At 31.8% G+C, this 15,563-nt stretch overlaps 2 protein-coding genes across 3 annotated transcripts in view; one reads left to right on the top strand and one right to left on the bottom strand.

The window, feature by feature from the left end:
* Positions 1-1,466: 1,466 nt before the first annotated feature.
* Positions 1,467-3,431, top strand: LOC113392192 (uncharacterized). The gene has a single exon (XM_026628487.2). The coding sequence runs from the start codon at positions 1,467-1,469 to the stop codon at positions 3,429-3,431; it is 1,965 nt and encodes a 654-aa protein (XP_026484272.2).
* A 3,235-nt stretch (positions 3,432-6,666) lies between these two features.
* The window catches only part of LOC113392184 (tyrosine kinase receptor Cad96Ca), a 28,095-nt gene continuing 19,198 nt past the window's right edge, over positions 6,667-15,563 (bottom strand). For both annotated transcript variants that reach the window (XM_026628478.2, XM_026628479.2), the window contains 5 exons: positions 12,825-12,976; positions 11,105-11,287; positions 10,085-10,224; positions 9,108-9,249; positions 6,667-7,733 (listed from right to left, as the gene is read on the bottom strand). In XM_026628478.2, coding sequence (XP_026484263.1) covers positions 7,509-7,733; positions 9,108-9,249; positions 10,085-10,224; positions 11,105-11,287; positions 12,825-12,976 — 842 coding nt within the window. In that variant the 3' untranslated portion in view covers positions 6,667-7,508. The remainder of the gene's footprint in view (positions 7,734-9,107; positions 9,250-10,084; positions 10,225-11,104; positions 11,288-12,824; positions 12,977-15,563) is intronic.

Below are 15,563 nucleotides of genomic sequence, written 5' to 3'. Positions count from 1 at the left end.
ATTTCGAGTTTGAGCACTAGATAGATGGTTCAATTACCAAAATTGTAAGATATTCTTTTATCTGCTCAAAACGCTTTTAGATATAACCTTTTAAGCTTGGTTTTGTTTTAGAAAAATAATCGAATTCTTTAACTATACTAAAATATTTAAATTATTATCGAATTATTTATATAGGACATAATCTCTTTTTAAATATTTCCTGAGAACTAACCAGTTTTAGATATATTAAAAATACCCTTTGTACTTAGACCATAGACATCCAACATAATATGTAGAATTTATTATTTGGAAATGTTGGAAAGATATCTATTCTGAAATATATATTTATTTATTATAAGTTAACTGCTAAAAAAGCTTGCTTTAACATAAAAGTTGTTTTAAAACTTCGTAACCAAGGAGTTTGTAAGGAAGCAGGTTATATTATTTTAAAAGTCTCAATTCACACTTGAAAGTTGGTTAGAATATCGTCTTTATTAACTTAACTTTGAAAATCATAAAATACGAGAGTGCAAAGCTTTAAATGTGTTCATGTTCAAGTTCGTCGAAATTAAAGCTATTTTTTTTTATTTGAATCACACACATGCAGAAACTCACACATCTAAACACCAAGTTTGATAACAATGTTAGCTGAGATTAAGTCATTATGGAACTCTTTATTTCAATAAATATCATCAGACTTCATTTTCGTTTTCATATAAAAAGGTTTTTAAGAATTATGCAAATTAGCTATACAGCAGGAAATCTGTATTTTTACAGAATAATTCAATTTCGCGGTCAACTGGAATAAAAAAGATTGGTGTGCTCAGCAGGGCAAGACGTCACGTTCACGTCGGCCCATCGCCTAAAACTATACAAAGCGCAAATTCATTCAATACATCTCACCTCTGGGCTGTTGATCCCCAATACCAGCTTCTTCCATTGGACTGTATTCTACGCAGAGTGGCTCGAATTATCATCAATTAAACCCTTACCGACCCGCTTGATCCTTTGGCTTTGCGCTGAGATATTGGTTCACTCTGCATCTTCTACCGCATTTTTACTGGGATTCATCTACAATCTCATTCAATCAATCCATAGATCCTTAGTATATTTCACTTTAACACACCAGAATTAATCAATAAGGTCATATATTTTTTGTAGGATTAAATAAAAAACTATCTTGCTGAAAATACAATAGCGAAGCTGCGATACAGTGCTAGTACTGTATGATTATTATATTTTATTCAAAAAACCAATCCTTTCAATTTTGATTAATTACCTTGATCGTTATTTGTTTTCATGAGTAATCAAACTTTTATAGTTTTTTGATTCTCGGTAATTATCGGACATGGAATTTCAATTACGAAAGCTTATAGACATGTTATAAGGTTGCATGTTATTCAAACAGTTTTCCCTTCAATATTGCTAGTCACGCTTCACCTATGATAGTGTAAAATGTTTTGTGTAGTTTGATTATAAATATTATAATGATTCCATTTATAATTTTAATTACTGTGTTTATTCAAAATCCTGTTCAAGGAACAAATTATGAACCGATTATTGTTCAAGACTTTGTGAACTGTGTAAGCGATATCATGAAAAGGAGCTTTCCTAAACCTGGATATTTAATTTTTGCCAACACATATACCAATAATACCCTAGTTGAAAGAATTAGAAGTGACGTTTTAAAAACAATTCATGAAAGTAATAAATACATCGTTCAAATATCTTATCCAGATAAATGTCCAATATGTCCTAAAGGACAAAACGTTAATTATAGCTATGTTCGTAAGGACCCATACATCGGAATGCCAGTTGCTGATTATTTTGTTATGATTATAGAAAATTATAGAGATTTCAGTTATTTTGCAAGAAAATTAATTCGATCGCGTTTCTGGAATCCGTATGCCAAATTCGTAATCATGCTTATACGATTTACGAAGAACGATGTTGAAAATCACAAACAAATTGAAAATATGCTAAGCTGTCTATTTTACTACAACGCAATAAACGTAATCGTTGGTGTTCCTAAAGCGTCAAATGTACGAAATGCAATAATTTACAGCTGGAGACCCTATGATCCGCCAACATATTGTGGAAATTTGAATGACACCGCCGAGAACAGACTTGTTGTTGAAAATTTATGTGAAAAAGGAACTGTGAAGTATAACAAGAATATCTTTGAAAATAAGATTCCTAATGACATGAAAGGTTGCGTTTTACAAATATTAGCTCTTGAAAGGCAACCATTTATTGGCATAAATGAGTCTGATGTTAATATAGAAAAAATACTTGTAAATACAATGTTTAAGAGATTCAATTTTTCTGTAAAATATAAAACTATTAGTGGTTTTAGAGGAGAACGAAATGAACAAGGTGTATGGAATGGAGCTCTTAAGGATTTGGTTTCGAGAAAAGGGCACATACTTTTGGGTGGTATATTTCCAGACTTTGATGTACACGAAGATTTCGAATGCAGCTCTACGTATTTAGCCGACTCATACATTTGGGTTGTACCTCGAGCCTACCCTTCACCGCCTTGGGTATCACTTACGATAACATTTCAGGACTTTGTCTGGTATTCTGCGATTGGTGGATTTATTTTATGTATTTTAGCTTGGAAATTTTTAGGACAACTTAGTGGAGACTCTTATTACAACAAAAATTTTGGCCATTGCTTACTCAATACATGGATATGTTTGTTAGGTTTCTCTGCGTACGTTCGTCCCAAAAAACAAAGCTTACGTATATTTTTCATCTTTTTAAATTTATATGGTATTCTATTTTTGACAGCGTATCAAACTAAGCTGATTGATGTTCTTCAAAATCCTACTTATGAAAATCATATCGATAATGTTGAAGAGTTGGTGCACAGCGAGTTAAAATTTGGCGGTATTCAGGAATTACACGATTTATTTTTCAATTCTAGTGATCCCTTCGATAATTTAGTAGGAGAAAAATGGACTGATGTATCAAATATATCCGAAGCATTGAAAGATTTAATTTTATATCGAAACTTTTCAGTGTTGTGCAGTCAATTTGAACTTTCATACCTGTCGGCTATTATACCTTATCTCAACGATGCTAATGGTGATGATAATTATTATAGCTTTCCCACGTCTACGTTTTCAGTACCTCTAGAAATGATCGCTTTAAGAGGGTTTCCTTTCATGAAAAAGATCTCACATTCTCTAAACTTACATAAACAGTTAGGGATAAATACGAAAGTGAGGAATTATTTCGCTGAGACAAGTAGAAGAAAACGAGTAAAGTTACTACAATCATTACAAAATAAAGATGAACATTTTAATGCTTTATCTTTTCAACATTTACAGGGAGGGTTCTTCGCGTTGGCTGTAGGAGTGTCAGGTGGATTATTTATTCTCTTGTTAGAACTAAGTTCGACTAATAATTTCATTAAACGCAACGTATTAAAAAAGACACCTTACTAAATAATTTTTACCTGATTTGATCTTCTGAAAGGCTGATCTGAAATAATACTATTTGCATTTAATTTTTTCTGGTTATGAAATTGTATAATAAAATCCATATGTACTTTATTTTTGGATATTTGTACTTATGACATTTTTAAAAGATACCAATAAATCTGTATCTTTCGTTTAAAAAATGTATTATTGTGAACAAAACGCTATTTTCAGTGCTATTTTGTAGTCGATTTTGAAGTCAGTTCGTGTCTCAACTGAGAAATTTATACGTCTATCTATTAAAAACTATAATTTTATTTAACCAATGTTGCATAATACTTTCTCAGAGTACATACTTATTACATTTCACAATTTTTTTCTGCGGTGAGTATCGAGTTTGATCTTACCGAGTATCCCTACTTGCTATATAATATTAATCATAATTGTTCTGTAATTAGGTATATCTTGTTTAAAGAAAATGATAGCTGTGAGTATGATCTGAGATCAATGTACCTAATAATGAAAATATTTGTTTCTCATTGCTTATTCTAATTGTATAGGTGTAAAACAAATATGTTTGGTATGATGTATGAGTTCACATTTAAATGTTTTAAGGAAAAACACTATTTGTATAATATTTTTTGCGTAATACCATTAAAGCTATTGGATGTTACATGGTCTTATAATTTCTATTAAGATTTCCTTTTATGGAAAACATTAATTTAATTTGTGCAAATCTGTCTGGGTTGGTACCACCCACTCATCAGATAATCTGCCGATCAGCAGCAACACTTGGTATCGCTGTGTTCCGGTTTACAGGGTGAGTGAGCCAGTGTAGTAGTGTAGTAACTACAGGCACAAGGAACATAACATCTTAGTTCCCAAGGTCGGTGTCGCATTGGCGAAGTAAGGGAATCCGCCTATCTATTACATACAAAAAATACGCCGTTCTGTTTTATAAGTTGAAAGTTATTTCAAATGATATATTGATTGCTATTTGGGTTGCTAACAGTCCAAAATTTCGTAGTTTTTAGAAAATTTAGACCGTCAGCCTTAAAGATAAGATAAAAGCTCCAAGTTTATTATGTAGCAACAATAATTTATTTTTTGCTTAACAAAGTTAAAGTGCTGTAAATAAAAATAGATATAATTGGGACGATTCACATTGATTTGATTTTCCTGTCTATATAAAACATCAGAAAATCATTGAACGCCTTCACGCCTCCATAACAAGATTGGAACAAAGAAAAAGTAACGAGAGAAGTTAATTAATTTGTTACCTTTGTGATTGATGTACTATTTCAGAAAAAAAAGATTGATTTAATTAGCGAATATATTAATATAAAGATTATTTATTTAAGCTTATTCATAATAAATTTATATTGAAAGGAGCATAAAAGTTAAGTTTTGTGACAATTAGTTTAATATTTTCATTATTTTGACTTGGTAATTTTAATAGTTCTGAAACAGACTGCAATGAATTGGAGTTAAGTTGAGCATATTAATCACTTAAAATGATTCTTATTTTATTTTTAATCCTATAACCAGATTGAAGTTGCGATAAACTTTGTGAAATGAAACGATTGTATTTAAATATTATCAGAAAATTTTATGTTTTTTTTTAATTAATAATGTTATCTATTAAATCTAGGTACATTTTAATAGTGCCGTATAATTTACATTACTCTGTTATTTATGAACTGATTTGGAAAACTATTTTTTGTTTGGGTATATTTCACATTTGGATGTTGTTGAATCCACCAACCCGCATTGGAGCAGCGTATATGCTCCAAATGTTCTCCTCAAATGTTTTTTATAGGCCAAACTTAATCTCTTGTAAATAGTATTTTATATATCTTTTACAATGCAAGAGTTTCCTACTGTAACTGGCCAATAATACTTACTTCAGTGGATTGTCAATTTACTATTTTTTTTATGTTAGAGGTGGCAAACGAGTAGGAGGCTCATCTGATGAAAAGTGACTACCACCGCCCATGGTCATCTGCAACACCGGGGGGCTTGCAGGTGCGTTGCCGGCCTTTCAGGAAGGAGTACGCTCTTTTCTTGAAGGTTCCCAAGTCGTATCGGTTCGGAAAAACCGCCGGCGAAAGCTGGTTCCACAGACTGGTTGTGCGAGGCAGAAAGTGTCTTAAAAATCGCGCTGTTGTGGATTTTCGGACATCTAGGTGGTGCGGGTGATATTTGGAATTTTGACGAGATGTCAAATCACCAAAGCAGTCTTCCAGGAGTTCGGGACGACGCCGAATGCATAGGATTGCCGGAAAAGACGCGTTAAGACCGAATTAATATGAGTATCCAAATAAAAGCTTCCGTTTCAGGAAACAGTTTACTATGCCTCAGCCAAGCGTTTGACGCTGCTGTGTCAACATATGATTGCTGTAAATTGGGCCGGTGTCTACCATGAAGGGATTTCGGCCTCCATAAAGCAGTTTAATTTTGTGGCAATCAGGTACGTGCGCCAGATGAATTTATTCATATAGACTGACCATCTTTTATGCGCACCTGCGGCGGGTGCAGGTTCAATGGCATGTGCCTTCTGCACAACATCCACAGACATAGGTGAAATTGTGTTTGATCTTGATGAAACCTGATTTGAAAGTGGAGATGAACTGGGTGATTCATATGAATTGAAGGGTGACGTTGAAGCTGAAATTTTTTAAGCATATCAGAGTCCTTTTCAAATTCTGCTTGCGTTATATTCTGGGGGGGAGTCGCAGGGGTATTACTCTTTACTCATCTCCATTTGGATTTTGGGTTTGGGGCCGTTAGCTGTGAAGGGCATAGCCAAGGTACTAGCGGTTATTTAAATTTATGTATCTCCTGTTTCGTTCATTAGCAGGGTATATATGGCTAGACCATGACTTCTTGGTGACTATTATTGTGTTATTATAGTGGTTTTTATTATTATTAAATACAAAACTTGAGCCAAATTGTTAAAGCTTAAATATAACTACCAAATAAATTTCTATATAAATAAATACATTTATACAATAATTTGTTATTTAATATTACGAGAAATAATAATTATTAAATCATTAATTATAATACATGGCTAAATGATCACTTTAAAGGGATACATTTATAATCTGTCACTATATTTAACGTAATACACAGTAACAGCCTGTGAATTTCCGACTACTTACTTACTGGCTAAGGCCTCCTTTCCCTTTGAGGAGTTTCATATGGAAATTAAAAGTAATTGATTAGTTTTTAAAGGCGAGTAATAAATGAAGACGAGAAATAATTTTAACAACATTTATTACAAAGAATATACCTTAATACAATTTATATACAACCTTTTTTTTAATATCTTATGTATGTAATCGATAATTCTTATCAAATACTACTTTATAGAGGACTAGTAGCTACTTAGAATAATAATAAGAGCGTTATATACTAAGTAATCTCAGATTTTATTTAAGTTAATTGATTTTATAATTTTGAATCATATAACTTTATTAATTTTTCCTGATTTGAAACAGTTTAAATAGATCTAAGATTGTCTTATCCTTGAAGATATTTCTTCCAGCACACCCGTGAAAGAAAAACATGAACGAATGATAAATTAGAGGTAGTCACGTAAAATTATACATAAAATAAATTATAATGTATAATTAGACAATTATACATAAACTCAGATTGAAAGATACTTTATATATATCTGTGACTATTAATTAAAAAGTAAATAACGTTAAATGTCACATAAATATATAATGAAAGATACCCTCTATATAACATACATAGGTATATACATAATATTTTTTTTATGATTCTTATTTACGTATGCTCGAAACTGTTTCTTTATTGCTTAGTAATATAAAAATACGTCAACAAAATCAAAATGTTTAATATAAAATTTTATGCGAGCGTTAATTTGTGATTTTTTATTTATTCAGCTTGTGTTAAGCTAATCACTTGGTATTCAGCTTTTATACACAGATTAATAAAATATAAACAACGATAATCATACGAATTGCAACAACGATTGCAACTCTAAGTACATTTGATACTGGCATATCGAGATTGTCTATTTAATTCAGATCAATTTAGAGACGATATATTAAATCAGTAACTTATATGATTTTATAGTTTCTCTCCGTCCAGATGCTGTACATTATAATACGAATGATCGGGGAAGCGTTCCAGTTCGATATAATCCATCTCCGTGCACAGCAGCCGTTCCAACATGCCCACTACTTCCTTGAAGTCCGGACGTGACGTTGGTTCCGCCTCCCAGCAGTAGTACATAATATTGTACAGTTCGCGACGACAGTGTTCCGGCTTTTCTAAGCGATGGCCTTCTCGTACCTGATTGGATAGAAAATGAATATCTATAAAACTTTAAAAAAAAAGGTAAAACAGACAAAATAGAAAACGAAATTATTTTATTTTTAAGAATAAATGTATGGTGAGTAAAATGGTCAATAAAAATATAACGACCGAGTGTGTCAAAAGTCAAAATAAAACTACTGAGCAACTTTTACCATGTTTATGATATGTATATATTATTTTGACTTATATAAATGGCTCAATAAATCTTCTATTCTTAGGGATAGGTTTTTCTATGCGACACATTTTTCATTTTTAATGCCTTTATGAATTAAATAATACTAGTTACCGGCCGCAGTTTCACCTACGTGTTCGGATAATGGATAGGGAGCTGTAGGATGATAACCTATCTACTATTCCGGACAATAATCTATCTAAGCGCTAAATTTTAAATACTTCCGTACAACAATCGAGTATTTTAGCATTTCATAATTAAGCTTGTCTCGTCTAATATTTGCGCAGACAGAATTAAATATTCATTGTTCTATATCAAAGAGCCTTTGATGATATTAAGACAAATTACGTCAAACAAAGGTATTATGAATGTTACAGGAATATTACTAAACGATACAATAATGTAACAAGACCCATTCTAAACCAGAAATATTTTGAAATGAAGTTTAAGATGTCATAGAGAAATATAAAGGAGAAAGTCAATTAAAATATATGTATCTAAGTAACTATATTTCTAGGAAAACAGTGGGTTGTGTGATGATGAATGAACATGATGGATGTTGAGCATACTCCATTTTGTCGAGGTATCACTCATTGGTCTAATATATCAGGAAATATCAATATTGTGTCACTGTGTTTCGATTTGGAGACTAAATTATTTTACAGGCTCACGAGGTACAACTCTTATATCCCAGATAAAAAATATTATCTTTATTTATTATGATATTTAAGCTTAATTTTAAACATTAATATTGTTATTTTTATGTTTACATGTTTTAAATATCAACAAAAACAGACAACACGTCACAGCTACATAGGGTACCATTGAAAATCTGTGTTGGGTTTTGGAACCCAAACTCGAAGCTTGAATGGTACACCTATTTAGGACACGATTGCTGTCATTACTATTGAAATCTTTTTCCTTCTCTTGATTGTTGTTTTCCTTTAGGATTAGGTATAGTATACATTATTAATATATTTTTCAAATTTCTTTATACTTCATTTTTAATTGCGCCGTCCCCTAAATAAACTTTTCTATCTTTATTTTTTCATTGTAGGCAACATGATGATAAAGAATGGTAACCATTTACATTGAGATGGATCATCCAATAATAGGAAATTGAAATATTTATAAGAAACACTTCTTTATCTATAATTAGTAGATTATGTTTTATTTACCTTTCTCATGACATCTCCTGCTGATAAGCCTGGGTAAGGAGTTGAACCCAGTGTAACGATTTCCCAGAGAAGTACACCGAAACTCCAAATGTCTGATTTTACGCTAAATATATCGTCGTATAACGATTCTGGTGCCATCCATCTGAAAAAAAAAAACAAAATTAATTGGTTCCAAGTCGTCTGACAAGATTTAATTGAATGTCATTCTAAAGACTGAACCTAATGCGTCTGGAAGATGGTTCTGGAAATTCACTGGATTATAATGCGTGAATTGTGTTAGGGGAAGTTCACGGTTCAAATCCTTTCAAGCTCTACTGAATTTAATTTATTAAATGCGTGTTTATACTGCGTCTCGTGCTTGATTGTGAAGGAAAATATTGTGAGTTTTTTTATCTTGCAATATTTATTTGTTTCGGTCTAATCTTGCAAGCTGTTCCAAGCTTGTTTATCCTACGGAGTGTAAAATGTTTGTTTAGTTCCGATGACAATGCATTTATACCAAGCATGACCTAATAGTACACCCAGTATTGACTGCAAAAGAAGGAACTCCTCAATAGCCAACAGCATAAACATATAATTTGTATACTAACTTGTAAACGTAGTTCATATTCCAAAAAAAACATTTCGTTCTCTTTTTTCCTAATATTATTTAAATACAGTTTCTTAAGTTTTCAATTATTTGGGAATTCATTTGTTTATAATAGGACATTAATTTGTTCCCAATTAATGCACATTTTTAGTTAGCGACTAGAGTTTTATTTATATTAGCTTATTTGTATTGATCGTATTGTTTGTATCGTATTAATTTTAATAATTTATAATAACAGACTAAGTCTGATTTATATTTTAGTTTATTTCGACGGTTCTTCTCTCTTTTGTATTTTCATTTTCAGGACCATTGGTAGTTTTTCACTCGACAATCGATAACTAACTGTAACTTATATATTGATAAAGATTAGATTTTGAAAAAAAGTTACCTAATTGGCAGACGTCCATCGCTCTTGCGTTCATAAACGTGAGTCCCAGCTACGTCCCTCGCAAATCCGAAATCCGCCACTTTACACGTTCTCTCTTCCGTGATAAGAACGTTTCGAGCCGCTAGATCTCTGTGTATTATCTGTGAAATAGTAAAACGAGATTTATTTTATAAAGAAGACATAAATGTTTATTGTTGATAGCATTCGGTTTTTATCTCATTTTGACTCCTTATCTTCTTATAGACCTATCAGATTCCATTATAGATAAATAATTCTAAATATAATGTATTTTATACAATGTTATAAAATAATATTCTACTTCGTAGTAAGGCTTCATGCAAGCCCAGCTAGGTGAGTGAGCTTGTGTAATTAGAAGCACAGGGGACCTAACATCTAAGGTCCCAATGTTTCCTTAGGTCATTTAGAAGTATTAACAAGTATCCGCTGAAATATATGTATACTGAAACGAACGTTCATAAGGGTGAAAATTCCTACAAAGTTACAGTTGCAAATGGGAGGCCCTTTAGGATAAAATTTCAGAAAAAAACATTTTTAGTGAGCGTCTATGTCGCTAGGAAGTCTAAGAAGTAACAATACTATATTACATTGTTAGTCAACTGGATATAGTATACATATATATGTATATATGTACATTTAATGGACCTCGACGTTAATGCTATTGAATATATTCATCCAATTATTTTGATAATTTAGCAGTTTGTATTATGAATTAATGCAACCTTTTTTCCGAATTATATTTAATATTAACATATTGAACGTTTTTGTTAATGTAAATAAAAAAAAATATAGTCTGACTTATATATTGTTTAGCATTTAGTTGAACATTTATGACGACTATCTCGTTCTGTTATATTGGATTTGACGTTTGACAGAAGGAGACAGACCATTGTTTTACTTTTACTTTGATTAACAATCATGGCTCAAATCAGAAAATGATATAATATAAATTCTGTATTTAGGAATCATGAAATTATTTATATGCAACAAAAATATTCTCACCCCTTTAGAGCTCAAGAAGTCCATTCCCCTGGCAACTTGAAAAGCGAAGTGGGTCAAGTCCCGTGAAGTGAGGAACTGGCTGCCTCCATGCGTGTTTCCATAGTGGCGCTCAGCTCTGGAGTCACGAAGGAACTGCTGCAGCTTACCCAGGCTAACGAACTCCATTATCACAAAAGTAGGTTCCTGTGTGTGAAATTAATAATGACAGTTTGTAGAATTAGCTAGAGATTTTTTCTTATTTGCATATTTCTAAATGTGTCCGTAATAACATTAGGTATGTATTGGATGCCGAAATAAGTCACTGGTAAGATCACGTGAAATAAGATTAACAGGTTAACACCACTGAAATTTAATGTGAATAATCTGTGTTAATAATTCAAAGTATGCTATATTTGTATCATCATGAGATGTGGTCTTAGTCTAATAGAAGGAAATTTACAGATTTTACTCTAACTTAACATAATATAAAATTTAACTAAAAATCTTGAAATACTACTTCGAGAAAATAAATTATAAATAAAATTCGAGTCGATAAAAAATCGTCATCATTATGAATAAGGAATTTATTATTTCTTCAAATTGAAATAAACCAATCGGGAACGACATCGTCAGGCCGACATCGTCGGTCAGTTCTGAAGTAACACACATAAAAACATTACCGGCGAATTGATTGCCTGCCTTTTTTGACATCGGTTAAAAATGAATAAATAACACCGATAACAAGAATAAGCACCCAAATTATATACAAAAAAAATCAGACGAATATGAAAACAAATAATATTATTTGACATAATAAATGTAATATAAAAAACAAACACAAATGGACTCAATTTACTCAGTGGTAGAGCTTTGTACAGACTCGTCCGGGTACGTAAACTCATCAAATATTTTACTGCCAAACAGCAATAGATACTTAGTTTTGTTGTGTGCCGGTTTGAAGAGTGAGAACACCAGTGTAACTCCTGACACAAGGGATATAATGTCTTGGTTCCCAAGGTTGGCAAAGGCAATGTAAGGAACGTCTATGGGCCATTGCCCGTCCGCCTACCTAACTGACAAAGGGCCGAGGGAAGAAATTCCGTACACAGAGATTATCATGTTCATTAAATTAATTTCTTTTTTTTCTTACTCTCTCAGTATCCCTCTCTCTCTCTACGTGTAGCAAATTAATCAACCAAACAATTACGCTTCATATTGATGCGTTCTAATTTGAATGTTAAGTGAGCCAGTATAATTACTTGGCATAACGTCACACGGTTTAACAGTTAGTTATTAGGAGTTGCTTCTGCTAGGATGTTTAGTATTCACTACTGATTAATCCTTATTCATCATATATTATATGTACATATGTTTAACACTTCAAATGCATATATTGAACATAAGTTACCTTTTTATTAATAAGTTCCAAACCTCACCCGTGATGATCGGAGGAGGCCTAAGCTGTTCCGCCTCATTTCCAATCATTAACTTAGTCATTATTTAATATGTATATATTTACCCAAGCTATACAAAATATTATCATAATCAAAGATGGCGGTTTTGAGTCCGGGCTGTTTGCATGGTACATACATTAAGTTTGTTTTCTTAGTAATTAAGGTAAATCTCGTGAGGGAACCTGCACGTGTCTGATGAAATTCTAACACGTGTGTACCATACACCCTGAATTTAACAGCGTGACGGAATAAGCAAAGATTCAACTTAAAGTAAGTAGGAGTTCTACCTTTTCCGTACAGCATCCTATAAGTCTGACGACATTGGGATGAGTTCCTAAATTCTTCATGACAGTTAATTCTTGTAATAAATCAGATTTTTCTTTTTCTGACGCGTTTTCTTTGAGTGTTTTCACAGCTACGGTCTGCTCACCTTTTTTGCCTGAAAAATCAAAACATTAATATCACTTGAAAAAATCTGTAGTAATATTATAAATTCGAAAGTATCTGTCATTCAGTCCGTATTCACGGGAAAACTACTGAACCGAATTTGATGAAGTTTGGTATGAAGCAAAATTGAACCTTAAGGGTTTTTTTTACTTAACACTTGTAAACAAATACGCGAGTGCAGCCGCGATTAGGCGATAACTAGAATTGTATAATTTTTTATAATATATTATGATTGATGAAAATGAGTAAATAGTGAGTTTCGTTTTATAATTCTGAGTCTAATCTACATTTCAAACGGGTAGCATACATTATAGTGTATCTTTAAATAATATATATATTTTAACATATTTAAGACTCATAAAATAATGCAGTATTCAATCTATACAATATAAATAAAAAATCAAGGTGTCAGCAACCGGGCGGTTGGACCGAATTATGCATATATGCATTATGTATATAATAATAATAATAATATAGCCCTTTATTCAGATCATAGAAAACAACATATCAAACTTAAACTACAAAAAGTATTACATAAAAATAATATTAATCTAGCAATTACTTGATAATAGATAAATAAACAACATATGTTGAACTAAATATTATCCAACATTTTTTGTTTATTTATCGTAATATATCGTGTTTTTCATAGCAGATATGATTTGTTCTATGTTATGATTTTTAGAATTTCCGTAGCCTGTGTATTGTCTTGGTCTGATATTTTTAGATTATTTTGCTGTTAATTCTGTTCGTATTAATTTATGATCGGTATTAAAATTTAGATTTTTTATTACATCAAAGTTTGTGAAGTATCTGGTTTTGTTAGTTATTATAAAATCAATTTCATTTTTATTCTACCCATCCGGCGTCATCCAGGTCCACATTTTCTTTTTGTTTTTCCTGTACACTGTATTTAATATAGTCAAATTGTTCTCTAGTGCAAATTGGACAATTTTCTCTCCATTCTTGCTTCTGATTTTGTTTATATAGGTGAAGCTTCCTATTGTGGGCTCTTTTCCTGGGCGTCTCTCGCCAATTTGACCGTTGAAGTCTCCTAATATTATTAAATTTTTGTGGCAGTGCTCTATTATAGCTCTATTTAGGTCGAAGTAAAACTTATTTATAGTATCGTCTTTAGCTTGCTCTGTAGGTGAATATATTTGTTCAATAGACCAGGGAGCTTTGTATCCCGGTAGTTTTAGATTTATTATTGCAATACGCTCCGAGATCGCTACAAATCCTTCTACATACTGAATTACTTGGTTTTTGATTATGAACCCTACCCCGTATTGACCTGGAGTCTCCCCTATATGATAAAGTAAGTAGTCTGGATGTACAACTATACTTTCACCCACTCGCCTCACTTCGCTGAGCTCTGTTATGTCCCATTTCATTTTCTCTAACGCATATATTAGCTCTGTTAAGTTATCTTCTCTCAAAGTACGTACATTTAAAGCGGCGACGTAGATTTTTGTTACCTCATATTTATTATTTAATATATTTATCTCTTCTTCTTTTGTTGGAAGGTTGTGGTCTCTTTCCCCCGCGATGACCAGTCGGCTTGGGAGAGATTTGTCATATGTCCTGTATTTATTATCAGTTGCTTTGGATGGTTTTGGATTCCGTTCGCCACTTTAATTGCTAATGTTTTCTATTGGAAGTTAAGTTTGAGAGAGAGTTCGATCTAGCCCGCATCATATCAAAGGCATCTGCCCTGTTGGACTTGGTTGAAAAATGAGACTTGCTTTTTTGCTTGGTTGTTGAAAGAAGGTTTCTCTTTTCCTTTTCTCTTGTTGGTTATTATACTGTTTCACTATAAATTTATCGTACTTGAGGTAGGCAAGATTGCCCTTTTTCCTCTCTTCTACTAACTCGGCTTGTAACTGTTTTCTCTTCTGCAGCACTTCCTTCGAGTAATCTTCAGTGATGTAAATTTTCTTTAGATTCTTTTTATTTTTCATGTTGTTATTTTTTTTATATTTTCAAACGGAGTAAGTATTTAGAAATAGCACAAAGTATTTTTTTCACTTTTTTTTTAACGGAGATTATAGAAACGGTGTTCACAGTTTAATAGCCGGAAACGAAGTTTCTAAAAAGGAAGTTTATAAATGTACTATATTATGTATTAAATAACAGGCACAGTGAAATAAATAAACAATATCTCAGAATTATTAAACGAAAATGGCAACATTGTTATTAAAAATACATAGTAAATTAAAAAAACATTGTGAAAATAATAATATGTAAAACCGCACACAACAAAGACGGAGAGAAATAGAAAGAAAAGAAAAGCTTTGTTTCCGAAACGGTAGGCAAGTTTTAAAAGTTTTATTTCATTACATTGATTTTAAATTGAATCGTGGAAAATATTTTGTTGTTTAATTTCTATGTTCAGAAAAATAGAACTAACAACGATTGTTAACATCATCTTTGTCAAAGTAAATATTATCAGGAGAGTCAACATTAAACAGAAGGCACGTACATATACATATACATCTGACACATAATACGTGTAATAGAAATATTATTTCTATTTACTAAGAGAAGCTGGCGTTTGTTTCTTATCTTCTATATATATA

The sequence above is a fragment of the Vanessa tameamea genome, chromosome 7 (assembly GCF_037043105.1).
Source record: "Vanessa tameamea isolate UH-Manoa-2023 chromosome 7, ilVanTame1 primary haplotype, whole genome shotgun sequence".
In the NCBI taxonomy this organism is placed as follows: Eukaryota; Metazoa; Arthropoda; class Insecta; order Lepidoptera; family Nymphalidae; genus Vanessa; species Vanessa tameamea.
The sequence above is the reverse complement of the archived record's forward strand: the minus strand, read 5'-3'. Positions and strand labels throughout refer to the sequence as shown.

Coding starts and splice junctions, on each gene's coding strand:
- LOC113392192 (XM_026628487.2), top strand. CDS start 1,467: ATGATTCCATTTATAATTTTAATTACTGTGTTTATTCAAAATCCTGTT.